Raw genomic sequence first — 27,591 nt, 5'->3', positions numbered from 1 at the left:
TTCTCTTTAGAGTGGAGGAGGATGAGAGGTTACTTAATAGAAGTTTGTAAGATGATGAGGGGGATAGATAGAATGGACCTTCAGAGACTATTTCCTCGGTTGGATGTAGCTGTTATTAGGAGGCATAACTATAAGGTTCATGGTGGGAGATATAGGAGGGATGTCTGAGGTAGATTCCTTAGAATGGTCAGGATGTGGAATGCACTGTTCGCTGTGATAGTGGAGTCGGACACTTCAGGAACTTTCAAGCAGTTATTGGATAGGCACACGTGGAGCACACCAAAATGATAGGGAGTCGGATAGCTTGATCTTGGGTTTGGACTTGGCTTGGCAAGGGCCAAAGGGCATGTACAGTGGTGTACTGTTCTATGTTTCGATGTTTCTATGCAAATACAGTCTCATTGAAGTGGATGATGATGGAGAGGCATTGGAGGAGAATAGCGTGAGCAACCATTTCAAAGGCTTCATAGCAGTCAAGAAGGATGCAGAAGAATAGGTTACCTTTTTTACAGTCACGTAGGATGTAGTTTGTGACTTTGCTAAGAGCTTTATTGTGTTTTACAGGGATGAAAATCTGATTAGAGAGGTTCAAACAGTAAATTAAGAGAAAGTTAGGTCAGATTTGGGAGGTGACAGCACGTTTAAAGACTTTCAAGAGGAAAGAGAGATTGAAAATGGGGTGGTAGTTTGCAAGAATGAAGCATACAAGGCTTTCTTTTTGTGGAGAGGGTGAAGGTGATAGATTTGAAGGAGACAGGGACAACTCCTGAAAAGAGATATTCATTAACAATACCAACTAACTGAGGAGCTAGGAAGTGAATTTGTGTTTTTATGAGAATCAAAATCTAACTTAAAAAAAATCCAGAATGCACAATATCTTTTAGAAGACTACACCAATGATGAGGCAGCTACGTCAATTGCGAACAATGGGCAAATAGTTTAATGTCTGCAAATTTGGAGTTGATGCCCACATTTTAAATGTAGAATAATTTGCAGGTTGTGATGTGTCACTGTGCATAATAAATTGAGAAAGTGTTTACATACATTATAGTTCAAGTTACTGCAATTGACAATATATTTTGGGACCAAATCATTGTTGCAAATGATTTCATGCATGTGGAATTAAATACATATTGATTAACTGTTTTGGCCGCTCCTGCTGTTGAATGCAACCTGTTAAGTTTTATGGTTTAAAACAATTGATCTGTCAATACCTGTGTCTATTTAATTTGACACATTTTATTGTTTCATTTTTATTTTCTCTTTTAGGTTGGGCTGGTAACAAAAAAGGCAGCACTAGCTCCGGAATTCCCAGTGTTGTTGTTGCTGCTGTGCTGATTGGAATAATGTTAGTTAACGTAAAGAAGGCAAGTGGTAATTTCAACGTTTAAGTGAAGGCCCTCGTGCAGCTGTTTCCACATACAACAAGTCACCATCAGTAAGCATGAGCTCAGAGGAGAAAATTATGTCGCCTGCTCACAAAATATCAACTCCCACTCATCGGAGTGCGTCATCATCTTCATCCTCTCAAAGAGAAGCTAGACCGGTAAGGCAACAAAAAAAACTGCTGCTGACTATAATCCTTTTGCCCTTTCGAGTTTTAAAATACTTGGCTGGATATGCCTGAATTTCCAGTCACTCATGTAATTGACTCTTGTTCTAAGGCTGTGTCTCAGGTATGATGTATAGTGGGCATTAATTTTGATGAAATAAATTCAAGTCAATGAAAGGTCTTCACTTGAGAATAGAACTGCAGAGGAAATTGTGTAACCAGGAACAATTAGAACAAATTGTCCATGCTAATTTGTATTATGATTAATCGGTTCTACAAAATACATTTTTCGGAACCCTGTACTTACTGTCTGAGACAGTGTTAGAATATTTCATATTTGTATTAGAAATTCTGAATTGCAGTATTCTGAAAATAGTTTTGTTCTTTCACACAATTAATTGTTCTTAACTAAAGTTATAGTTTTATTAGAATTACCAGTCTTGGAATGATGTCTCTGAACAATGATACTCAGTCACCAGACCAGGTTATATTGTTGATTGTCAATGCTGAGGCTTGCTGCATGTTTGTCACCCCTCTCCATGTCTCCCAGCTCTCTCCACCCTGCATTCAGGTATTCAATTTTTGTGTTAAAAATATTGTGAATTATGTTTAAAGAGTTCCAACCCCAGGTGGCCTAATGGACAGCTCACGCACTTTCCAAGTAGTTATGCACTGGAACTGATCAGCGGCAAATGCAATTAAGAATGGAAGTGTACTAGAATAGGTATATTGGAGAAAAACTTGCAAGTAGATTCCATGGTTCTGGTCAGAAACTCCAAAGTGTTTTATGGAGCCCGCCTGAACCAAAAGTTTTGCATCTTGAATTTGGCTAGGATAAGCATAATATGTTTCACTTCAGGTATGATTTAAATAGCCCACTGGGGAGCTTTTATTGAACGAAAGTTTAATTAAGAGTATAGTTAACGTGTGGAAAGAAAATTAGCAATAACTTTAATCAATTACAAACAAAAACAAAACGACCACGATAACGTATATTCTTTAACATATAGAGATGTCCCAATCAAAACCAATCCCGTAAGCGTGGCCCTTCAAACAGGTTCAATCCAGTATGGACTAATCCTTAAGTGGTACTAGAATGGAGTCCTTTGGATGAAGTCTGCAGTTCTCTGGATAGATTCATAACAGTTTGAATTCTCAGAACCCCAGGTAGAGTCTGATCAAGTCGCCACAACAGATTTTCTACTCCAGGATGATTTTCACCTTGCCCTCAGAATTTCTAAAAACAGGGAGAAAGAGAGAGCGAGAGAGAGACTTCTTTTCAGCTTGCTGTCCATTCTAAAACTAAAACTGTAGCTCCAAACTTAAAATGAAAACACTCTTATCACCCGACCTGACAACCAGTTTTCTCCTATCAATGCAGAGTCATAAATATCCCAATAAAAATAAACAAACCCTCGTTTAAGCAGCAATAAAAGAACATAAGCCAGTCAGGCCAGTACCATAATAACAACATCTAAAGCTGTGAGCTGAGAAAACACTGAAGCTGTGAGAGCTGCAGAGACCATGATTTAAAAACAAATTCCTTAAAGGTACACTGATGTCACCATTGGCAATGAGGTTTCTGAGAATGGGGTTGGAGTGAACACCTGGAACAGATGATTTGTTAGAGGGATGAGCTTTCATTCATTGCTTACCATCTGTATATTATTTAAGATACAATAAATTAACCAAATAGTATGCAAAGTTATATTGCTGAATTAGTTTGAGTTTAAATTCCTAGCGGTCATATTGGAACTCGACAATACCCTTGTCAGCTTGGATACTGTGTTAAATTCTGGAAGCTGTAAGAGGTCAACCTGCATCCTGGAGGCAGCACATTGAAGAAAATTAAGGGTGACAATGTGACAGAAGGGTGACATGATTAGGTATGACTCTACAACTTCAAAAGGATGCCTCACAGGATAATATAGAGATGTATACTGTATGTGAAGGCAAATAAACAATGAACCTGAAATAATAATTCTGAGGGTTCAAGGACATGAGTTCAGAGATGTGAAGGAAAAATTATTGGATACACATGAAATAACAAAACATTATAGCACATTCGGCAGCCATTTGGCCTGTTGTGACTTCTTCAAAACAGTTGTGCAATTTGATCAAAAACCACCTGTGAAAAAAAGTTCTCCTTTCCCCTTTAGTTCTTTAGCCAATTATTCTAAGTTTGTGATCTCTGGTTTCTCGCCCACTTAGCAGACACAGCAATTTCTCCCCCCCGCCCTTGCTCTATCAAAGCCCCTAATAATTTTGAATACCAGGCATCCGCCAGACCTCCATTATCAAAGAAAAACAATCTCAGCATCTTCAGTCTGTCCACATGACTGAAGACACTCATCCTTGGTATCATCCTGATGAACTTCTCCTGTACACTCTTCATGGCATTGGCATCCTTCCTAATATGTGGTGTCCAGAATTGTACGCAATACTGTGGCCTACCTGTCATTTGTAAAGATTTAGCAGAACTTCTTTGTTTTTGTATTCAATGTTTCCACGTAGTGTGATACTATACTCTAAAAATGGACTGCAGAAATAACCAAATATTTCATATTACAAGACTGTAGGAACAGAATCAGACCATTCAGCCCATTGGGTCTGCTCTGCCATTCAATAAGATCATGTCTGAACTGATATTCCTCAACTCTACTTGCCCACCTTATCCCCATACCCGTTAATTCCTGTACTGGTTAAAAATCTATCTACCTCAGCCTTCAGCCTAACAACGTAGCCTCTGCAGCTGTTCATGGTAAAGAATTTCTCTCACTTCCCTCAAAAGAAATTCCTTCTCTTTGTCTTAAGTGGGCCACTGCTTTGTGATTATGCCCTCTGATCCCAGAGTCTTCCACAGCCTCTCAGCATCTCCCTGTCAAGCTCTCTGAGAATCCTAAATGTCTCAAGGTCACCTCTTATTCTAAACTCCAATGACTAAAGGCCCAACCTACTTAACCTCACTTCATGAGAAAATCCCTTCGTGCTCTGGATCAACCTAGTGAACCTTCTATGGACTGCCTTCAATGCTAATATATCCTTCCCTAGATAAGGGGACCAAAACTGTTCTCAATATTCCAGGTGTGGTCTAACTAGTGCCTTGTAAGTTTTAGCAAGACCTCCCTATTTTTATACTCCATTCCTTTCGAAATAAAGGCCAACATTCAATTTTCCTTCTGTATTACCTGCTGAACTTGCATGCTAGCTTTTTGTGATTTATGCACAAGGACCCCCAAATCCCTCTGCTCTGCAGTTTTCTGCTGTCTTTATCTATTTAAATATTATTCAGCTTCTTTATTTTTCCTACCAAAGTGCATAAATTCACATTTCCCCACATTATAATTCATCCATCAAGTTTTTGCCCACTCACCTAACCTGTCTAAATCCCTCTGTAGACTCTGTGTCGTCCTCACCACTCACGTTTCCACCCATTTTTGTGTCTTCCACAAACTTGGCAATAGTACATTCATTTCCCTCAGGACTGATCCCTGTGGCACTCTACTAGTTACTGGTTGTCACCCCTTAAATCCCCCCTTTAACCCCAACTGTTTGTCTTCTTTCAGTTAGCCAATTCTCTATCTGTGCTAATATGCTACCTCAACATCATGGGCGCTTATCTTATTAAGTTGCCTTTTGTGTGGTACTTATTAAACACTTCCTGGAGTTCCAAGTATATTGCATTTACTGGTTCCCCTTTATCTATTCTGCTTGTTACTATTACAAAGAGTTCTAATAAGTTTGTTGGGCATGAATTCCCCTTCATGAAACCATACTGCCTCTGTTTGATTTATATCACATATTTCTAAATGTTCTGCTATTACATCCTTTATAATGGCCTGTAACATTTTTCCCAGTGACAGCTAACTGGCCTATAGTTACCTGTGTTTATCCCCCTTCCTTTTTGAATAAGAATGTTACATTGGCAGTTTTCCAGAACTAAAGGACTCTCGTAAGATTGCTACCAGTGCGTACACTATCTCTGCAGCTACTTCCTTTAATGTCCTGGGATGCAACCTATCAGGTCCAGGAGGCTTATTGGCCTCTTGCACCATTAGTTTCCCTTGTATTTTTTATCTAATTATAGTTACTCTATTTATTTCCTCTCCACATCCCCTTCTGTCCTTTTAATTATTTAGTAATGTTCAAATGTTATTAGTGTTTTCCACTGTGAAGACTGACACAAAGTATGTGTTTAATTCCTCTGCTATTTCCTGGTTCCTCATTATTATTTCCCCAGTCTCATTCTGTAAGGGGCTTTGTTTGCTTTGGCCCCTCTCCCTTTTCATATATCTAAAGAAATTCTTGCTTACCATTCCTTTAGACGATGTCCTAGACACCACCATCGCCATTATTGTTGTACCAGCAGGACAGAAGTGGCAGCACAGCAGAGGAAGTTGCCCTGGAAGTCCTCAATGTTGACTCTAGGGCCCCATCAAGTCTTATGGCATCAAGTTAAATAAAGACATGGAAATTCCCTCTTAGCTCATGAATCAGTACTCCCCCATGTTGAACACCACTTGGAGGAAGCAGTGAGAGTGACGAGCAGAGACTGATAGCCTTCTCAATGGGATTGAGTATTCTCAATGGGATTACCAAATTGGGATAGATGGGATGTAATCGCCAAGAGTGGCTTGGTAGCACCACTACTGACCAAGCTGATAGAGTCCTTTTTGAACATAGCTGCTAGACTGAATCTGTGACAGGTGGTGAGAGAATCAACAGGAGGGAAAAACATACTTGATCTCATCCTCACCAGCCTGCCTGTCCAGCAGATGCAGCTGTCCATGACTGCACGGTCCTTGTGGAATGAAGTCCCGTGTTCATGTTGAGAATAATCTCCATTGTGTTGTGTGGCATTATCACCGCGCTAAAAGGATTAGATATCAAAAGATCTGTCAGCTTGAGACCGAGCAACCATGAGGTGCCATGGACCTCAGTAGCGGCATTGTATTCAACAACGTTGTTAACCTCATAGTCAGGCATATTTTCCACTCTACCGTTACAATCAAGTGAGGGGATCAACCCTGATTCAAAAGTGCAGGAAAGCATATCGTGAGCAACACCATTTTTCATGGTATGTGACAATCTGGTGAAGCTACAACAGGATTACTTGTGTGCCAAATTGCATAAGCAGCAATTGATAGATATAGCTAAGCGATTCTATAACCAATGGATCAGATCCACCTCAGCTCTGAATGGTGGTGGGACAATCAAGCATCTTACTGGATGAAAGCGTGCCACAAACACCCCCATTCTCAATGAGGGAGGAACCCAGTACATCAGTGCAAAAGATTAGACTGAAGCATTTTCTATAATCTTCTGCCAGAAGTGCTGTGTGAATGATCCATCTTGGCCTCATATCACAGAAGTCAGTCTTCGGCCAATTTGATTCATTCCTCATGACATCAACAAACAGCTGAAGGCACTGGATACTGCAAAGGCTAAGAGCCATGATGATATTTTGGCAATAGTACTAAAGTCTTGGCTCCAGAGTTTGCCATGTGCCAACCAAGCTATTCCAGTGCATGTATAACGGCATCGACCCAGAAATATGGAAAATTGCCCAGCTCTGTACAAAAAAACAGGACAGGCCCAACTTGGCCAATTACCGCCCCATTAGTTTACTCTTGACATAAGGAGGAACCAGGAAATGGCAGAGGAATTAAACACATACTTTGTGTCAGTCTTCACAGTGGAAAACACTAATAACATTTGAACATTACTAAATAATTAAAAGGACAGAAGGGGACGCGGAGAGGAAATAAATACAGTAAAGTGACGAAAGGGAGCAAAAACAATTACTGAGCAATCACCTGCTAACAGACACTCAATTTGGGTTCCCCAAGACAACTCAGCTCCTGACATTGCAGATTTGGTTCAAACATGGACAAAAATGCTGAACTCCAGCTGTGAGGTGACAGTGACTGTCCTTGACATCAAAGCAGCGTTTGACAGAGTATGACATCAAGGACCCCTAGAAAAACTCAGTGGGTCATGGAGAAAACTCTCTAATGGGTTAGAGTCATACCTAGATCAAAACAAGGTGGTGGTTGTTGAGAGTCAACCATCTCAGTTCCATAACATTACCCTGTTCCTCAGTGTAATGTTCTGGGCCCAACCATCTTCAGCTGCTTCATCAATGACCTTCACTCCATCATAAGCTCAGAAGTGGGGATGTTCACTGATGACTATACAATTTTCACCACCATTTGTGACTTGTCAGATACTGAGGCAGTCCATGTCCAAATACAGCAAGACCTGGACAATATTCAAGCCTGAGTTGATATGTGGTAAGTAACATCTGCGCCACACGTGCCAGGCAATGACCATCTCCAACAAGAGAGAATCTCACTATTGTCCCTTGACATTCAATGTCATTACATAGCTGAATCCCCCAATATCAGCATCCTAATGAGCTCCACAATTCTATTAATTATTCTTTTATATGCTTTATTAAAGATTTTTGGATTCCTTTTCATATTACCTACCAATTTTAATCTCAAACTCTTTTTTTGCCTTTTTTAGTTTTTCCCTTTTTTTTTGTGTTCAACTTTCCACTGGATTCTTTTCCTCTTAAACTTCAGTTTTTCTACAATTTAAATCCCTATTCAGATACTTTATTATCTGTCATGAAGAATATTTGTTTATGCAAAAGTGGTGAAGAAGTAGTATGGGTTCCTAAGAAGAATAGTTGTGCCAGAACTCTGGATTTAATTCCAAATTCAGTAAACTCTATCAGGGCAAGTTGGGAAGATTGGGAGAATGAAGTCAAATAGACTGAAATTTTTTTTTCATCTGGGAATACACAACTGATGGTTTCACAAGTCATGCTGGGAATCATACACCTGACCTGACTCTTGAATTGTTCACCTTCCAACAAGGGAAGTTTACAACAAGGAAGAAGCTATTTAAAATATTTTCCCATTGCAAAGCCATCTAAAGCATCTAACAACAAAGGATGTAAGTCTAACTTCACTAGAACAGGATTGGCAGAGCCAAGACGTTCTATAGATTATCAGACAATACAATTGTGCTTCACTGCTAAAACCTCAAAAACTTGTGAAATGAAAACAGAAAATACTGGAAATGCACTCAGCAGGTTATGGCAACATCTGTTGGAGGGAAACAGAGTTAACGTTTCAAGCCTGTGACCTTTCTGTCCACAGATATTGCTGAAACCAGCTGAGTAGTTCTAGTTTTTATTTCAAATTTCCAGCATTCGCAATATTCTGCTTTCATTGAAAATGTGTGGTTTGGTTTCTTGAAAGGTGATGGTAGGCTATTCACCCTGGCATTTCACATGGAGAATCAACAGTATTGAAAAGTTTTCTCTCCATGTCTGCATACAGTGTGAAAATACACATACACAATGGCCAAAATCATAATACAAAAAATAAATGTTAAGTGAATAAACTGGTGAACTTGAGACAGAGTAAAATATGTTCTGTTTGACACTAGATAACTGCAAATGGAAAACTCATTCTTCTTTGGAGAATCTTTAGACTGAACCACAGCTGATATGCTGCAGCTCGCAATATCTCCATGTTTGGGAGAACCACATGCATCCAACAACTCTCCCAATGATATTTTTGAGATCAGTAATCCACCCAGGTGATCCTACATTCACTGGCACAGCAAGCACGCAACCACACTGTAGCAAGAGTGTTTGTCTTTAGCAGCAGTTAGTTGCCAAAATTTGAAAGTGCATTACGCATCAAGGTCAGTGATATGAATTATGACTGCTTTACAAGCCGCCAGTCAGCTACTTTGCAACTACTCATGTCTCGTTATCCAGGGACTGCAGTAGAACCACTGTTATGAAGGACATTACTTTTACTGCAGGTAAGCTGGCTGCTTTTGATATCCAATTGATCACTACAAACATATACTACTGATCACTTTTTTTCTAAATTGCACACGTAACTTGTCAAAATTATCAGATCTGTAGATAGTGTTCCCTTACCATGCTTGTGCTGGTACTGGTATTGTATTTTATATTGTATTGTGACGGAAATCAGTAGTGAATAGTCTATTTGGCTGATATTATGGCTTTAAAATAACTGCAAGAAGCCATATAAACAAAATACTCTAACTAGTATTGCAGGATGCTTACAGGTTAATCTTCATTTATGGTAAGGGCAAAATCTAATAGACACTAGAAATCGCAAATGAAAACAGGAAGTGCTGCAAACACCCAACATCTTTGGACAGAGAAATGGAGGTAATGTTTCAGATTGTTGACGTTTCATCAGACCTGGAAATAAAAATGTTCAGGATTTCGCAGGTTTTAGGCAAATGCAGCAGGGAAAATGAGAGATGGGGAGAGAGAACAAAAGTGACAGGCAAGAGTATTAAAGCCTGGATCTTGTGGTAGTAGTCTTGGCACTAATGTTCATTGTTGTTGGAGCTTGAGAATCTGTACTTCAACATGGAAACCCAGAATTTGCTGTCAGTGATTCTGTGCTTCTCCATAAGGTGTGTTGTTGAAGTCCCTCAAACTGCAATCAATTGGAAATTACTGAACTGATTAGAACTCCCACTTTGCAGTTTGTCTTGCCATAAAACCCTTGACAAAATACACTTTATTGAATGAGGGGAATAACTTTGCTTAGCTGTGTACTAAGTTAACAATTACTTCTGAACAACCTGTCTAGCTGAAAAGTTGTCTATTTAAGGGAAGCTAAATTTCTTCATTAGGATAAATTCCAGTTTTTTTAGTTTATTTAATATTTCACCTTTTTTAATCCATGTGTATGTTCAAACCTTTATTTTGCGATCTGATATTAAAAATCTAAATGACAATCATATTTTTCACTTCCTGGTATGCTGCCTGGGAGATTTTTCAATCTAACTGCCTACATGCCTGCTTAACAACACCACTGTTGCTGAATGCCTGGAGATTCCCTTGAATTGGCGTCAAATTTAAACTGCAATGGGTCTGAAAAAGACATAAATAGCGACAACATGGAAGCAGTGTTACATTGTTGGATGCAATAGACTGTAAAGTGCCTAATCAACAGATGTATTGCTGCTTCTTGAGCTTTTGTTAAACGTTACTGGGACCATGTGTGATGTTGATGTGATAGAAGTCAGAGTGGAGCAGGGCAGGGAATTAGAAACAACCAGCATTCAGGGGCATGCTCATGGACTCAACATAAGTGTTCAGCATAATGATTATACAATTTGTGGTTTACTGAATGCAGAGAGATTGCATTCGGAGTAGTGCATATGGTACATTAAATTGAAAGTGAATCCTTGTTTCACCTGGATGGGGTGACTCGGGGCCCCAAATGGAAGGAATGGAGGAAGTAAAAGCACAGATGTTTGAACCATAGAATGGTTACAACACATAGGAAGCCATTTGGCCCACCAGGCTGATGCTGGCTCTCTACAGTGGCAATTTGGGTAGTTTCACTCCCTTCACTATTTTATCATACCCTGAGTTTTTTCCCTCTCCGGTGCTTATCCTGTTTCTTGTTGAGAGCTACGACTGAATGTGCCTCCACCACCACCCTTTCAGGCAGAGAGCAGTGCAGATCCTAACCATGTGCTGCGTGAAAAGGCTTTCCCCATATTGTCTCTGTCTCTTCTGCTAATCGCTTTAAATCTGTGTCCCCCGGGGATTTTTCCGACAATGGGAACATTTTCTTCATATCTACTCTGTCCAGAAGCCTCATATTTACCCTCATATTTTGAACACCGCTATCAAATCTCCTCTCAATTTTCCGTCCGTAAGGAGAACAACTCTGGCATCTCGAATCTACCCATAAATGAAGTCCCTCACTCCAGGAACCATACTCGTAAATCTTCTCTAAACTTTAGCCTTACATTTTTTTTTAGAGTTTAAGTTTTTTATTATTGTCACAAATAGGCTTACATTAACACCACAATTAAATTATTGTGAAATCCCCTAATCACCACACTCCGGTGCCTGTTTGGATACATTGGCCATGCTAAATTCTCCCTCAATCAACCTAACCTGTACATCTTTGAACTGTGGGGGAAAAAACTGGAGCACCTGAAGTAAACCCATGCAGACACAAGGAGAACATGCAAACTCCACACAGACAGTGATCCAGGCTGGGAATCGAACCCGAGTCCCTGGCACTGTGAGGCAGCAGTGTTAACCACAGTGCCACTGTGTTGCCCTTTACATCCTTCCTAAAGTACATCCTAAACTTTCTTTAGAATTTTGCCCTGCAGTTTAAACCACCTCTCTCCATTTCACCTACCATCAACTATGATCACTACAAACATAGACTATTGATTTTTTTTTTCTAAAACATAGCATGCCTATGTCCTCTTGAAGCCCATCACTATCCTTTTTGCGGCTCACAATAATTCTAAGTTTTGTGTCGTCTGCCAACCTTGAAATTGTGTCCTTTACACAGATGACCACAGATGAACCTTTTTGCAGACCTTTCTCCAATCTGAAAAATAATCGTTCACTGCTACTGTTTCCTGTCACTGTGCCAACTCTGCAACCATGCTGCCCTTGTCCCTTTTATTCCGTAGACTTCTGCTTAGCTGGCAAGCCATATCAACTGTGCCATCCTCATCAACCTTCTCTGTCATCAGCTTTCTCTATTGACCTCATCAAAAAAACCTCAGTCAAGATAATTAAAATCCTTGCGGGCTTTCCTTCATTCATCTACACTTGTCAGGTGGCTGTTTACTTTGTCCTGGATTATATTTTATAAAAGCTTTTCCACCACTGAACTGAATGGCCTATGTTGCTGGGTTTATCCTTGCAATTTTTTTTTGAACAGGGATATAGTATTTGCAATTATGGTAATGTTTGCAGTTTTATTCTCTGGATTGGACGTTTACAGTCAGGACCTCCGCAGTTTCCATCCTTCCTTTCATCCTGCCAATCTTTCATTGTGACAGATCCATTCTCATCCCACAAAAAATACGTTCTGTGCTCCAGGCATCCCACATTCATAATTCTTACTGTTGTTTTCAAATCCCTCCCATGTTTCCAATCTCTGTAATTTCCTCCCAAGTCCACAACCTTCTGAGATCTCTGCACTTCTCCAATTCTGGCCTCTTGCACATGCTTCATTTTTGTTGCCTTGTCGTTAGAGGTTGTCTCTTCTGTGGCCTAGGTTCTTGGCACTTGAGTTCTCTCCTTAAATCTCATTGCCTCATTTCCACTTTGTTCTCTTGTAAGATGCTCCTTAAAACTTACCTGTTTGACCAATTTTTAGTCACCTGACCTAATATCACCTCAAGTTGTAGTGTTTTGCTTGATACCACTCCTTTTGAAGCACTTTGTGATGTTATAATATAAAAATACTAATTATTGGTGTTGAAATTAACTGAGCTCCTCACTGTCATCTCAGACAGCTTATTAGGACGTATTTCCATCTGGGAGTTAAAATGAACCCAAAAAGAGCCTAATATGAAAGGCATGATTTGATTTATTATTATTATCACATGTATTAGTATACAGTGAGAAGTATTGTTGCTTGTGTGCGATACAGACAAAACATACCATTCATAGAATACATAGGGGAGAAGGAAAGGAGAGGGTGCAGAATATAGTGTTGCAGTCATAGCTAAGGTATAGAGAAAGATCAACTTAATATGAAGTCTGATAGCAGCAGGGAAGAAGCTGTTCTTGAACCAGTTGGTACATGATTTCAGATGTACCAAAACATATCATTTTCCCAATGGAATAAGGTGGAAGAGAGGATGTCCGCAGTGGGGCCCTTGATTATGCTGGCTGCTTTTCCAAAGCAGCGGAAAGTTAGTCAATGGATGGGAAGCTGGTTTGTGTGATGGACTGGGCTACATTCACAACCCTTTGTAATTTCTTACGGTCTTGGACACTGCAGGAGCCTGGAACGTGATGGTGTTAAATATTAAGCAAAATGCAATTTATTGTCAACTATATTTTCATGTATTTCCATGAAGTGACTAGATAGAGTATTCAGATCCTTCCTTATGCTAAGTACTCCACTTCCTCTTACCCCATTTCAAGGTCTATGTAAATAATAAGCCTGTGAAAACAATTGAAAAGTATTATTCAGAAACATGAGTATTGTGAGTTTTCTCATTTACAAGAGTTTATCTTAACTGCAGAATAATTGTCATTCTCAAAATTTGCAGGATGGTGACAACTGGGAAATCATTGAAGGATTAAAAATCGGACAGAGCAATGTGCAGAAACCAGATAAACATGAAGGATTCATGTTGAAGAAACGAAAATGGCCATTAAAGGGGTGGCATAAAGTAAGTTTCAGATAAGTTCATTCTCAAGACAGACAAATTTATAGATCATTGATGCCTGAGATTGCAAAATAATTTGGAATCGAATGTTGCTATGTGATTTATGCCCCTACTTCTAACTGGAGTCTTGTAAAGATTTACATTATTTATAATTGCTGTGTCATTTTAGCAAATGTTCTTGCATGGACGTTGCACAATTGCAAGATGATTTTGCAAATAATATCATCAATTTAGGAAAATGGATTTATATAATCAGAATGTTGCATTATAGGCTGGTGTGATATATGAACTTCTGGTGTAAAAGCTATTTTAACTGAATGTGTTTTCCAGCAGCCCCTCTTTTACCCCATAGTCCCTGATATTTACTTTAATCCAACACCCAACTCTATGTTGTTTCCCCATACTTCCCTTGAAAATCGACCAAAAGGGAGAAATATAAATATAAAAATGGAAAGAAGCAGCAGCAAAATTGGTGGAAATGCAGTAAAGGAAGTGATTATGGAAAATACAAAAGCAATAAATAATAAGGACAATTCTTGGAGGGGCAATTTAGCATGGCCAGACTACCTAACCTGCAAATCTTTAAACTGTGGGAGGAAACTGGAGCACCTGGAGGAAAACCCACGCAGACACAGGGAGAATGTGCAAACTCCGCACAGATGGTGACCCAACTAGGGTCCCTAGCACTGAGGAGGCAATGCTAATCACTGTGCTACTGTATCATTGTGTCCAATTCAATCTACAATTTAGTCAGATTTTCAGCTACCTAAACTTTAATTTTGAATTTCTTTGGCGTGTTTTTCCCCATCTCCTCCCTCTGTTATAACATTACAAGATAATTGAAGAGAGCATTTTGCCCATTTTAGATTCTGCATCTGGAAGGGTCCTAAAGTCCTCCCACTATGATCTCTAGCTGCTTTATAAATCACAGCAGGATTTTCATCCCCACTGTTCCTCCTGGAAGTCCATTCCATTTGTTGATCCTTTTAACATGCCTAAACTTTCCTTTTATTAATTTACACCATCTTTTCACTTTATTTTGAATTAGTTTTCTGGATTTACACATTCATTAGTAGGCTGAAAAGCTCACTTTCTCAAGATTTTATTTATGTATCTTTTGTTTTACACCAAGGATGGAATTTTCTCAACCAGTTCCTTGCTGAATCGACACAATCATTTCTCTGCTGGGAACTCATTGGACTCTGCAGCTGGCTTTGCCGAGTCCCTTTAACTGAGTCACAATGTTAATATCCCATTTTTCAGCTCCCCAAGCAATCAATGGATAGGTGGAATAATGCACAGGGTCTCTCAAAGGCAGGATTTCTAATTGAAGAGTCTCCAACATGATTTACACAAGCTAACATTGCATGGAATTTTGAGGCTGCAACAACCACAGGCTGTTTCCCAGGCCTTGCCCTCTTACCTGGAGGTCCTACTGCAGGGTCTGAGGGGCAGAAGTGAGGTGAGTTGCCCAAGTAGAAAAGGAAGGGGCTGGCCTTCCACAATTAATCAGGAGTGGATGGGCTGAGAAAGTCAGTAGCTGGGGTGTACTCCCTCCATTCCTGAGACCGTGCACTGAGAGGTTCCAGGAGCTCAGCAGGGTGGCGTGATGAGTGACTAACACACTCAGGTGCCAAACCTTATTCACCTGCACAAAACTCTTCATGCCAACACAGGCTACAAATGTCAACAATGACCTGCTGTAAAAGCTTGAGCCACTTGAGGCATTGGTGTTCATGCACGTCGAGAGAGCTGATCCTCTCTGCTTGTGTTTGGGATCTTGTCTTCAAGTTGGATCTCTGTTCAGCTCCTCTGCCTTGTGGGACATCATGTGGCTGAGAACAAGACAGTTGATGCTGCTGCTGGTGTTGCTGCTGTTCATGCTGTTTGTCAGATTTAGGAGGTAGCACTGCCCCCATGCCATTGTGAAGCTTGGTAGCAGAGACGTGCAATTGTAGGTGACTGAAGTTCAAAACATGTGAAATGACTTTCAACAAGTTGGAAATTGCCTTTTAAGCACTGTCTGAGAAACTGTGTACAGCAGCCCTCACCTAACAGTGCTTCATTTTTACTGATCAAGGGTTCTCTCAAACATTTGGAAATGCAGGACATTGTACACATGTTTTTCTGACATCAAATTGATTGGTTTGGACTTTTAGACTGTACAAATTCAATTACAATGAAGTGTACTGACTGTATGTTAGTCAATTAATCAAAGTTTTCTTGTTGCAGCGTTTCTTTGTCCTTGATAATGGGATGCTAAAGTACTCCAAGGCACCAATTGATGTGAGTAATAATGTAAATGTGATCTGATCTAAGCAGTAATCTTTCATAGCAGTTCACCTTTTCAGATTTACTTAGTAGCCTATTGTTGCTGTTTAAATTTTATTTTACTGTACTTAAAGTGGTGGATCATATGGAGATAATAAAGGAGGTTTATGTTGAATGGTATTTAATGATTGATTTATTAACTGATTTACTGCAATTTTTGATTCAATTGAGGAGAGAATCAAATTTACAAATTTTTGAATGATTAGGATTTATATAATGATTTTTCGATCCCGTTTTGATGGACCAAATGCATTGTCTGGAGTGTTCCTCATGCACGGTATTAAGCAGCTGGAATCCAATGCGAATTTCCAAGGAAGAGGGATTGGATATTATTACAGTATCTTTGGACACATCTGGAAAATAAGTGAAATGGGAGTAGTAGGATTACGTTACAGACCATCACAAAATAAGACGGAGATGGGGATGTTCAAAAAAACTGCCAAGGCTGCCTTGTAGTCATGGAAAATTTTAATTTTTCTTACACAGACTGGAGCTTACCGCAGGGACTGTTTATGGCAGAAGAAATTTATTAAAATTTCTTAAGTAGCAGGTGAGAAAAGTTAGCAGGAAAGGCAATCAAGAAGGAATAATAAATCAGTGTTATAGTAAGGAAATATTTATGATTAAGACATCAAATTGTTAATTTTAATATCAATACGAGAACAAAATAGATAATTTAAATTCATTAGTTTGTATTTTAGAATAGCAGACTGAGGAAGTAAAATGCTGCATGGGATGAATCAGATGAGAACTATTTAAATGGAAGCAAATAAAGAAAGAGTGTTAGTGCATTAAGGAGTTTTTTTTACATTGTAAAGACTTTTAGCTAAAAACAAGCAGGCAAGTAAAAGCGACATAAATCAAAAGTAAGTAATGGAAAGCCATTGGGACAAAGGGAGGGCATATTGAATTTTTAAGACTTGCAGGGAAGAAATAGGATGGGGAGAACCATAAAATCAAGCAAAAACACTCAAATCACTGATGAGATGCAAAGAGAGAATAAGAAGGAACATAGTGAACAACAATATAGTATTTTAAATATACCAAGAGTGAGTGAAAGGTACAGTGAGGACTTGGCATTTCAAGAATGGAAGTGCTGGAATTACTATATCACCATGTCATAATGGCTTTTACTAATGAGTAGAGAAGCTGCTGGAGATGAGGGAAGAACAAGAGCACATAGAACAGACTGAGACCTCTTCGAATCACAAGGAGAGGTATGTTAGAATTCTGGCGAAGTTGGCTGAGGACATTACAGATATCACTGCAAACTCATTGGAATTGAATAAAACCTAAAAGATTGGAAAATACCAAATACAGCTCAATCTTTAAATGAGATCATAAGAAATTGGAGCAGAAGTAGTCCTAGCACATTTCAGATGAAGTTCATCCCAACAGTACAGCTTTTCCCCAGTCCTGGTGCCAGTGCCCCATGAATTAAAACACATTTCTCCCACACCAATCTTTGAGCCACACCTTCAACTCTCTGATATTATTCACCCTATTTCAATTTGCTTGTGTTTCAGGTTGTAATCAAAGTTTTACATGTTGGACAATTGAAAGAGCTGAGGCTTCTTTATTGCTACCTTCTGGATCCCTGTTTCTGCCTTTCTTACCCTCCTGTCCCTCACCCTGGACTAAATCTAGTCTTGTGACTGCCTCTTGGAACAAAGTGTCCTGGTACTCCACCCCTTCTCACCAATGAATTGCTGTGGCTGCAGTTCAGACTGCATCACATCAACTCTGAACCAAAGTTCCTCAAGCTGCAGATGTGGTCTTCTTGAATCACAGAACCCATGTGCTACAGCTGCAACACACCACCTGCCCTGCTATTTTTATTTTGATTCATATTACTAGTTCTCAAGTTCAGCAGTATTACTCAATGATTATCCAAAGAAGTAAGGAGAAATTCAATTTATTGAACTGTGTATCTTGTCTTGATTTTGGAGAAAGTATTTGAGAATTTGATGATGCACAAGGACTATCAGGGTCAGATTATGGGCCTAGTTTCAGATGGGCAAGTTCCTCCTGACCAATTTACTGAATTTGTATTAGGCAGTTTCAGATTTAGAGTGAAGCATTAGTGGTTACCTGCATGGATTTTATGAAGAAGTTTGAAGCTGTCCCATCTGACGATGATTCACAGAGATAGACAACAAAATAAGAAACTGAATAATGGCAGACTTGGTACAAAAGGCCATAAAAGGCATTCACTCGGATAATTACTGTTAAGAGGTTTTGAAGGTTAGGCTACTTACACCAGTGGTATTTTTCTGCATTATTATGTTACGATGTATTTAGGTTATACTTGCAATTTATGTAAGTTATTGAATTCAGCAAAATCCAGCAGAAAAATAGCTGGAGAAAAGTGTTGATTCTAATTTCCAAGCTTAATTACATACAAATAGCTTTTTCTAATTTTCACAGAGCCCTTAGATTTTTTGAGTTTGCAAAAGACATTAGTCCACTGATAAAAATATCATATTTTCAAAAAATTATATTTTCTTTGAATTTTAGTTTAGTGAATCATGAGTGAAAATGTTATCCATGGCATAGATAACGATCAGTTTTTAAGTGTAAAACTTTCATAATGCTTTATTAATTCTCAGTAGATAATAGGTTATATAATATGTATGTGATCATTCTATTGTATCTAGAATTTTTAGGTTATCACTTCATTGCATTTGAGCCAGTTTTGTGACTTCTAATGTGCATCATGGAATAAGAAAGAGTAATATTTTAAGACAGAAGACAGAATTACATGTCATTATAGACTCCTGTGAAGAAAAGAGGCCAATTCTCTGTGGGGCAAAACATATTGCATCCTGTTACTACGCATTTTGTTTGATTTGGATCTGTAAGTGTTCACCTAATGTTGTGCACTGACCTTGCAGTTCATTATTCTCTGTTCTTAGATTCAAAAAGGCAAACTTCATGGAAGTATTGATGTCGGATTGTCAGTGATGTCAATCAAAAAGAAGGCACGTAGAATAGACCTCGACACAGAAGAACATATCTACCATCTAAAGGTATATAAACATGGAAATGAAGAAATCCATTTACTATTTAAAGGTTGATAAATAAAAAATCATAAGAAATAGGAGCAGGAATAGGCATATGGCCCATTGAGCCTGCACCTTTCAGTAACAACATAGCTGATTTTATTGTGGCTTTGTTGCTCAAAATCTGTTTAGTTCAACCTTGAATATAGTCAATGACTCATCGTCCGTTGTCCTCTGCGGAAAAAGATTCAAAAGACTAACTGTGTGGGAAGAAATTCCTCCTCATTCCCATCTTAAGTGGTAAATCTTTTATTTTTAAACTCTGCCCCCTGGCTCTAGATTCCTCCATGAGGAGAAACATCCTTTTACGTTTCATCCTGTCAAGCCCTCTCAGAATTTTGTGTTTCACTAAGATTACCCCTTTTTTTTTAAACGCCACTGAATTTGGCCTAACTTGCTCAACCTTCCCTCATAAGACAAACTCATTGCAGGAATTAGCTTATTGAACATATTCTGAACTGCTTCCAATGTAAGCATGTCCCTCGTTATGTATTGAGGAATAAAATGCATGCTTTTCTCTAGATGAGGTCTCACTGATGCCCTGTACAGCTGTAGCAGGACTACTTACTTTTATATTCCATCGCTCTTGCAATGAAGGTCAATATTCCATTTACCTTCCTAATTACTTGCATGCTAATCTTATGCACTTCATGTACAAGGACAGCCGAAGTCCTCTGCACTGTGGCATTCTGCAACGTCTCTTTCCGTTTAAATAATATAATGCTTTTGTATTCTTCCTGCCAAAGTGGATGACCTCATAATTTTCTCACATTATACTCCCTGTGTTAATTTTTTGCCTGTTCATTCAACCTATCGATATCCCTTTTGTATAATCCTCAACTTGCTTTCCTATCTATATTTGTATCATCAGCAAATTTGGTTACAGCACAGTTGGTCCCTTCGTCTAAGCCATTAATATAGATCATAAATAGTTCAGGCCCAGCACTGATTTCCAACACACTGCAGCCCTTAAGTTAGCCACCTGGAAAATGACCTATTTAACCTGACCATTTATTTCCTGTTAGTTAGTGAATTCCTTATCAACATGCTAATATATTACTTCCAACACCATGAGTTTTTATCTTATACACAGTAACCTTTGTTGCGGCACCTTATTGAATGCCTTTTGGAAATCCAAATGCACTACGTCTACTATTACACCTTTATTGACCCTGCTTCTTACATCCACAAAGATCTCTAATGAATTTGTGAAACATAATTTTTGTTTCACAAAACCATATTGATTCTGCCTGATTGGATTACAATTTTCAAATTGTCCTTTTACTATCTCCTATAATAATAGATTCTAGCATTTTCCCAATGTCAGACAGTAGGATAATTGACCTAAAGATTCCTGATTTTTGTCTCCCTCCTTTCTTGAACAAAGGTGTCACATATGTGGTTTTCCAATCTAGGGAATTCTGAAGGACTGCAACCAATTAATTCACCATCTCAGTAGTAACTTCTTTTAAGACCCTACCACGCAGACCATCAAGTCCAAGGACTTGACAGCCTTTAGCCTTATTAGTTTTCCTAGTACTTTTTCCTCCAGTGATCATTTTATGTTCCTGCCTTTGCTTTGCTGCTTGCTTTTCTCCTGTTATTGGGAAGCTTCTAGTGGTTCCTCCTGTAAAGGCAAGTACAAAATATTTGTCTCCTTCATTTCTTTGTTTCTCCATTATTAATTCCCCAGTTTTATGCTTCAAAGTTCTGATGCTCATTTTAGCTATTTTTTCCTCTTTATGTACTTGTAGAAGCATTTACTGTATGTTTTTAAAGTTCTTTCTCATTTTTTTCTCATTCCAATTGCTCACATTTCAGTGGGGTATTTCTTTGCTGAGAGTTATGAAATGTCTCCTTAAGAGTCTCTAATTACTTCTCTACAATCTCACATTTTAACCTATTTACCCAGTTCACTTACTTTGTCTTCATATCTTGCTTAAGACTTTAGTTTCAGACTCTCAATTCTCACCCTCAATTTGAATGTGAAATTCTATTGTGTTATGATTGCTCTTATCAAGAGGATTCTTTATTTTGAGGTCGTTAATTAATCCTGGCTCATTACACATTACCAGATTTAAAATTGTTCCCTGGTTGATTCCAAAAGTTGGTTCAAAGAAATTGTCCTGAATCAACTCTATAAACTCATTCTTCAAATTACTTTTACTAATTTGATTCATCCAATCTATGTGAAGATTAAAGTCCCCCATGATTATTGTAGTACCTTTCTTATTAGCTTCCACTATTTCTTGAATTGTACTATCCTACTGTGTAGCTACACAGTTAGGTGCCTACACACACACACACACACACACACACACACACACACACACACACACATACACACACATACATACATACATATACCCCCCCCCCCCCGTTGGCCTCGGATGGGATCTTATGAGCCTTGGAAGGACAAGGCAGTAAAATTCTGCCACATTTCTCACTACTGATCTCAAATACCCTTGAATATTCAAGTCCCATCTATGGTCACTTTGCAACCAACACTAATATATTTTTACTTGTGCTATCAATTCACCTATCTTATTATAAATGCTGTGTAAATTCAAATAAACAGCATCGCTAATGCCTTTTTACCTTTTTTCTCTATTCTAATCATGCTCTTCTGTATACTCTTCCCCTTGCTGTCACGCACTGGTTATCATTACCCGTATTGTCTCTCCTGCTACCCTGTGCTTTTGTCGTGGCCTTTCTCTTCAATGGTCCAATTCTCTCCTCCCATGAATCCCCTACCACCACCACCCTGATCTGATTTCTGAACAGAGAAATCTTCCCATATGCCCTCAGCATAATCTTCACCTCTCTGATCCATGCCACCACCCATTTGAATGACTATGGTTATATAATGCAATTTAACTAGTTATGCTATACATTTAAAACACTACTTATATCCTCCCAATATCCCATTAATCTACTGCCCCAGTTTAGAGTATACAAAAAAAACGTAAAACTCACCAGCCACCTACCTACTTACCCGCTTAGCCCTCAAGTCTTGCTGTCTCTGGCTCCCTCTCCCAGGCTGCTTCTCTTTGTAAAAATACCAAATAATACCTCCTCCGTCACTGCACCAAATTCCCTCATTGCCAAATTCCCAGGATTAAGCACTTGGGTCTGCTACACTGAGACAAAGCTGCATCTTTGTACTCCTAGTAAAAAATAAATCCCGTTGAAATGCAAAAATTATCAACATAATTTTATGTGTACAGGTAAAATCTCAGGAAGTGTTTGATGCTTGGGTAACAAAATTGCGCCATCATCGATTGTACCGTCAAAATGAAATTGTGAGATCACCCAGAGATGCGAGCTTTCATGTCTTCCCTACACCACCAAAAACTGATTCTTCACCAGCTCCAGCTACCACTGTATTAGATGTAAAGGTGAGTGATTGTGACTAATGTTTAGAGCATGTAACAATTCGGTTCTCTGGTTCCTACCAATGAGACTTTGAAGCTGGTAGCATGTTAGTACTTGTGTGTTATTTAAACTGGCTATTTAATTCTAAAATCAACATTTTAATAGGGGAGTAGAGTACAAAAGCAAGGTAGTTACGTTAAACTTGCACAGAACACTAGTTCGGCCTCAAAGGTACAAAATGGTTAGAGCACAGAAGGAGGCTGTTTGGTTCACCATTTCTATGCTGGCTCTCTGAAGTAAGAATTCAGCCAAAACCACTCTTCTATCATTTCCCTGCTCATTCTTCCTTTTCAGATAATTGTCAGATTTCCTCTTGAATGCCACGATTGAACCTGTCTCCCCCATCGTCTCTAGATCGTTTCCAGATTGTGCCACTTGCTGTGTGAAAATTGCTTGTTTTACCACTTAAATCTGTGGACTTGTGTTCTTTATCCCTCCATCAGTGGGAACAGTTTCTCTCCATCTCCTCTCTCTAAACTTCTTGTGATTTTGAATACAACTGTCAAATCTCTGTTTGACTTTCTCCAAGAAGAGCAGTCCCAATTTCTTTAACTTATCTACATAACTGAAGTTTTACAGCCATGGTACCGTTAATGAATCTTTTCTGCACTATCTCTAATACCTTTACATTTTACCTAAAGTGTGGCATCCAGAATAGACTGCAAGTGTCCGATTGAGACTGAAGTAATGTTCTACTCAAGTTTAATATAACTTGCTTGCTTTACTCTTCTAATAAATAAAGCTAGGAGTGGTTATTCTTTATTAACTGCTTTCTCAACCTGTCTTACCATCTTCAGGTGTTTATGCACCCAGATCCCTCTGCTCTCTCACCATCTTTAGAGTTGTAACCTTTACTTAATATAATGTCTCTGAGTTCTTTGTACCAAAATGAATGATAATTTCACTACCACTGAGGTTAAACTGACTGGACTATAGTTGCTGACCTTATCTTTACACCCTTTTTTGAACAAGGGTGTAACATTTGCCATTCTCCAGTCCTCTGGCACAATCCCCGAGTCTAAAGAAGATTGCTAAAATATGGCCAGTGCCTCTGCAATTTCCAGTCTTTCTTCCCTTGATATCCTTGGATGAATCTCGTTTGGTCCTAGTGCTCTCAACTTTAAGTACAGACAGTCTCTCCAATACTTTCTCCTTATCAATTTTAAATGCTTACAAGTGTCTGAATTAGCTCCTGTTTCACCACATCCTGTGCAGCATCTTCATTAATAAAGTGAGATGCAAAGTATTGTTTTAATACCTCAGTCATGCCCCTTAATTTTTGAAGAAAAAATGATGGGCAGGATTTAAATTTAGACATCAAAACATTCTTTAGATTTATGGAATTTTAGGATGGAAAAGCATGTTTTTATTCCACATGTTTTGAAAGCAGAATAAATCATTATTGTCAAGCTTAATCAAATTCACTTTGAGCAATGTTTGGAACCCTGGTTTTATGTACAATTTTTTTTGAATGAATATAATTTTTGTGTGTAACATCAGACAGGAGAACATCTGGAGATAATAATCATTTGGTTGCAGTGATACAACCAGAATGGTCATGTAGTTTTCCGTAAGTACAGACCAATGCAGAGGCCTGTTTCTGTATCTATCCATAGAGCCACAACGGACTAAATTAAGTGTATTTATCACTGGAATTTTTCTAAGCCAGCTTGATTGGAAAAAAAAATCTGCTGAGACACAATGATACTGCAAGTATATATTAACTGCAGTTTTATTATTTAGATATTTCTAATCATTGGATCTGTGATTTAATTGAGATTTCTCCCACCTCCATTCTTACACTGCTGTTGCACTGTTCCGTTAGTGTCACTTGTCCTTTGGTATCTGATGCACATATTAATGCGCAAGTCGTGTCACTGACTGTGACAAGTTATTTGTGTGCCAAGCTAATGCTGCCCTTGCCTGACAATCCACACTTACACATCCAGCATAATGCTGACCAAAATCAGGAATCTGGGCTTTTGTTTTGATCCAGTGCCATCTCAGCTGCAGTCTACTAAAACAGAATAGGCTATAGATAAAACCTGTGAACGCCTGATTTGTTACTCAGTGAAAAAGCTTGTTGAATGATAGAGGAGTCAATTGTAACTGTTTTAGCATTGATAGTTCATTATAAACATTAATTTTAAATGTCAGATGTTTATTTCATTTGCTCCTGGCACATAAATTTGCCCAGAACCGATAAAATACATTTGCATGTGAAGTAGTGCTTATCCATTTCATATTGCTTTACCCCAGCATGACTATGTTTGTCAAGTGAAAACCAAGTAAAATATTGAGCATAACGTGTAATTATAAAATTCACATTTGTCAATCACGAGATCACTAACGTAGAAAACTTGAATTTGTTAAGCCTAATTGCATTTCCAGAGGTTTGGTTGGAACTACTCTGAATTAATGTGTAATTCAGAATTATACATTCAGTGGAAGCAGCAGCTGTCCTGTTACCAGAGCTAAAAGCAGGGAATGATGCTATGACCCCAAGCTGCATTTTGCTGGTGACAATCAATTAAGTGGCTCCCTACAGCTGCTGGCCATTGTTGGAACTGCATCTGGAAGATGACGTTGCATCAATGGGCAAACATCCTCAAAGTCAGTTAAGTGGCATGTGGGGTGCCAGCTCCAGCCATACAAACCACCTCAACTGGGCGAAAGAGATTGCTAAAGACTGGTGGCGCACTGCCAGAGGCTGGCTATTGCCAGGTGGTCCCCTGCATGGGTGAAAGAGTGCCTACCGGAAAGGAGGCTACCAGGGTTTACTCTCCTTACTTGGTGGCAGACACACACTCCAGCACACCCTCTCCTCCTGCCAGTGGAGGCAGGAGGAGATCCCCAATTAGCCATTTATCTAGGTAAGCTTCAGTTGGGCTCCCAGCAGGAAGGTTTTCGATCACCTTTCTCACCATTAACAAAATGGTAGCAGGGTGGAATTGGGCATCCCTGCCAACAGGTTTTCATATTACTTTGCCAGTCTTTCAACTTCTAAGCCTAGCCCCAAAGGGGATAGTAAAATTCTGTCCAATGTGTAACTCTTCTTAGGTGGATTACTGTTTTGATCTTGTTCTGTAATACCACCTCTAACTTATAAATTTACAAGAGAGAATATCTCTTGGGCCTGTCAGTATTCTACTCATCTAACTTGTCAGTATCCCTTTGTAGACTTTTTGTTTCGTCCTCACCACTTGCCTTCCCACCCAGTACTGCTCTGGTTATAACTTCAAGTTTCATAGGGAAGAAAAATTCATTCTTTGATTCATTCTGCTGAAGTCAGGCACCTAATGATTGATAGTGAAATGCTTACAACAGAGTGATTTGACGTACTGAAAGCCATGCTACAATATTGAAATCCAGGTAGTTCACCTTTACAGACATAAAGCAGATTGATTGCCATTCAGGAATACCCTCATTCCAGCATTAAGGTTAACCCTTGAATGAAACCCTATTACTCCCAGCACAGACCTACATGTGAACAGGCATGATGTGAAGATGCCGGCGTTGGACTGGGGTGGGCATAATAAGAAGTCTGTCAACACCACGTTAAACTCCAACAGGCTTACTTGGAATCACGGAGTGAGTGGGTTGAAGGATTAGCACTTCAGTGATAAAGGATCACCTGATGAAGGAGCAGCACTCTGAAAGCTTGTGATTCCACATAAACCTGTTGGACTCTAACCTGGTGTTATGATACTTCTTACTGCACATATGAGCAATGTGGACACTATTATAACATAAAGCATTTTGGAAAAACCCATTTATGGAATTTAACCATGATGGCTTTTTATAAACATCAAAATTAAATGTCAGATGTATGTTCCATCGTTACTGGTTCACTAAATGGAAGCACTGCAAGTACTCCAGCAAAGAGCTATTATATGCCACATCATTGCCAGTTGGACAAAACTGCTTAGGAGAACCTTAGACTTTTAACAAAGGGTGTAATTTGTTTAGTATTTGTGAGCAAACTATTTGGAGAGGTTCTCACATTATTTCTCAACAGAATTAACCTTATTTGGGTAGAACTGATTCAGCATGTGTCTTTGATCCTAACTGTGCATAGGCTGGGATTTTTGTCATGACAGAGTGCGTCTCTGTCATGGTCAAAGTGGTGCAATTGTCAGAAAATCGGATTCCAGAACACGGCACTTCCTGTTTCAGCAGGGGTGGGAATGAGACAGTTTGCATTTCATGCGTGCACATCTCATGGAGACAGCTGGCCAGTTGAATCATCAGCTACCTCCACTCAAATTGGATTTTGGTGGCCCAGGACTATAAAACCTTAAGTGTGCAGATTAGACCTGGTTAAAAGCAGGTCTGAACTTTGTGATTTGGTTTGGATAGCCAGCTTAGCCCTTTGGAGAGATGAGGTAACCCCCTGGATATGATCATGGGACATCTTTTGGGGAAGATATGGTGCCCTTTGAAATTATTGAAGTACGTATAAATGTGTGTAAAAAGAAAAAGTGTACAAATTTATTAATGGTCAGGCTCATGGAACTATAAACAGACCTGTCAAAACACTGTCAGAGGACGAATCAAAAGCACATGAAATGAGCTGTCAGGTTGCCAAGGCATTTTCAGTCCTGTCCTTAAGTTTTTGAGAAATTGTCTGGAGTGCAAAAACAAAATTGCTTACTATTTCACTCTGTCTGACACATGCCTGAGGGCTTCCATTACTGGATTACTGCTGCATGACTTGTATCACAAACATTCATTATTACAGGGACATACCTTCTATTTCAAAGTTTGATTGACAACTACAAGTGGCTATAGACTCTTTGAAGTTGGATTGTGAATTCCAATGCTTGTTGTTGTAAGGATTTATATAGTTGAAGAAGTGTAAATGTAGTAAATTGATTTTTTATTGATGGGAGTTTTTTCACAATGGTGAAGGCAGCAATACACACCCAGAACTTTATTTTATCTCACCTTTGCTTGGGTCTTGAGGCCTGCCCA

At 39.0% G+C, this 27,591-nt stretch overlaps 1 protein-coding gene across 2 annotated transcripts in view; it reads left to right on the top strand.

Annotated features, from left to right (window-relative positions):
- Nucleotides 1–27,591, top strand: part of osbpl6 (oxysterol binding protein-like 6) — a 156,073-nt gene that overhangs the window by 49,366 nt on the left and 79,116 nt on the right. For both annotated transcript variants that reach the window (XM_080198910.1, XM_080198909.1), the window contains exons 2-6: nucleotides 1,270–1,546; nucleotides 13,670–13,792; nucleotides 16,022–16,075; nucleotides 19,036–19,149; nucleotides 22,410–22,580. In XM_080198910.1, the coding sequence (XP_080055036.1) occupies nucleotides 1,445–1,546; nucleotides 13,670–13,792; nucleotides 16,022–16,075; nucleotides 19,036–19,149; nucleotides 22,410–22,580 (564 nt within the window). In that variant the 5' untranslated portion in view covers nucleotides 1,270–1,444. The remainder of the gene's footprint in view (nucleotides 1–1,269; nucleotides 1,547–13,669; nucleotides 13,793–16,021; nucleotides 16,076–19,035; nucleotides 19,150–22,409; nucleotides 22,581–27,591) is intronic.

This window comes from Carcharhinus amblyrhynchos, chromosome 11, assembly GCF_965287045.1.
Source record: "Carcharhinus amblyrhynchos chromosome 11, sCarAmb.v2.hapA, whole genome shotgun sequence".
Classification (NCBI taxonomy): Eukaryota; Metazoa; Chordata; class Chondrichthyes; order Carcharhiniformes; family Carcharhinidae; genus Carcharhinus; species Carcharhinus amblyrhynchos.
Note: the sequence above shows the minus strand (reverse complement) of the source record. Positions and strands in the feature narration are given on the sequence as shown.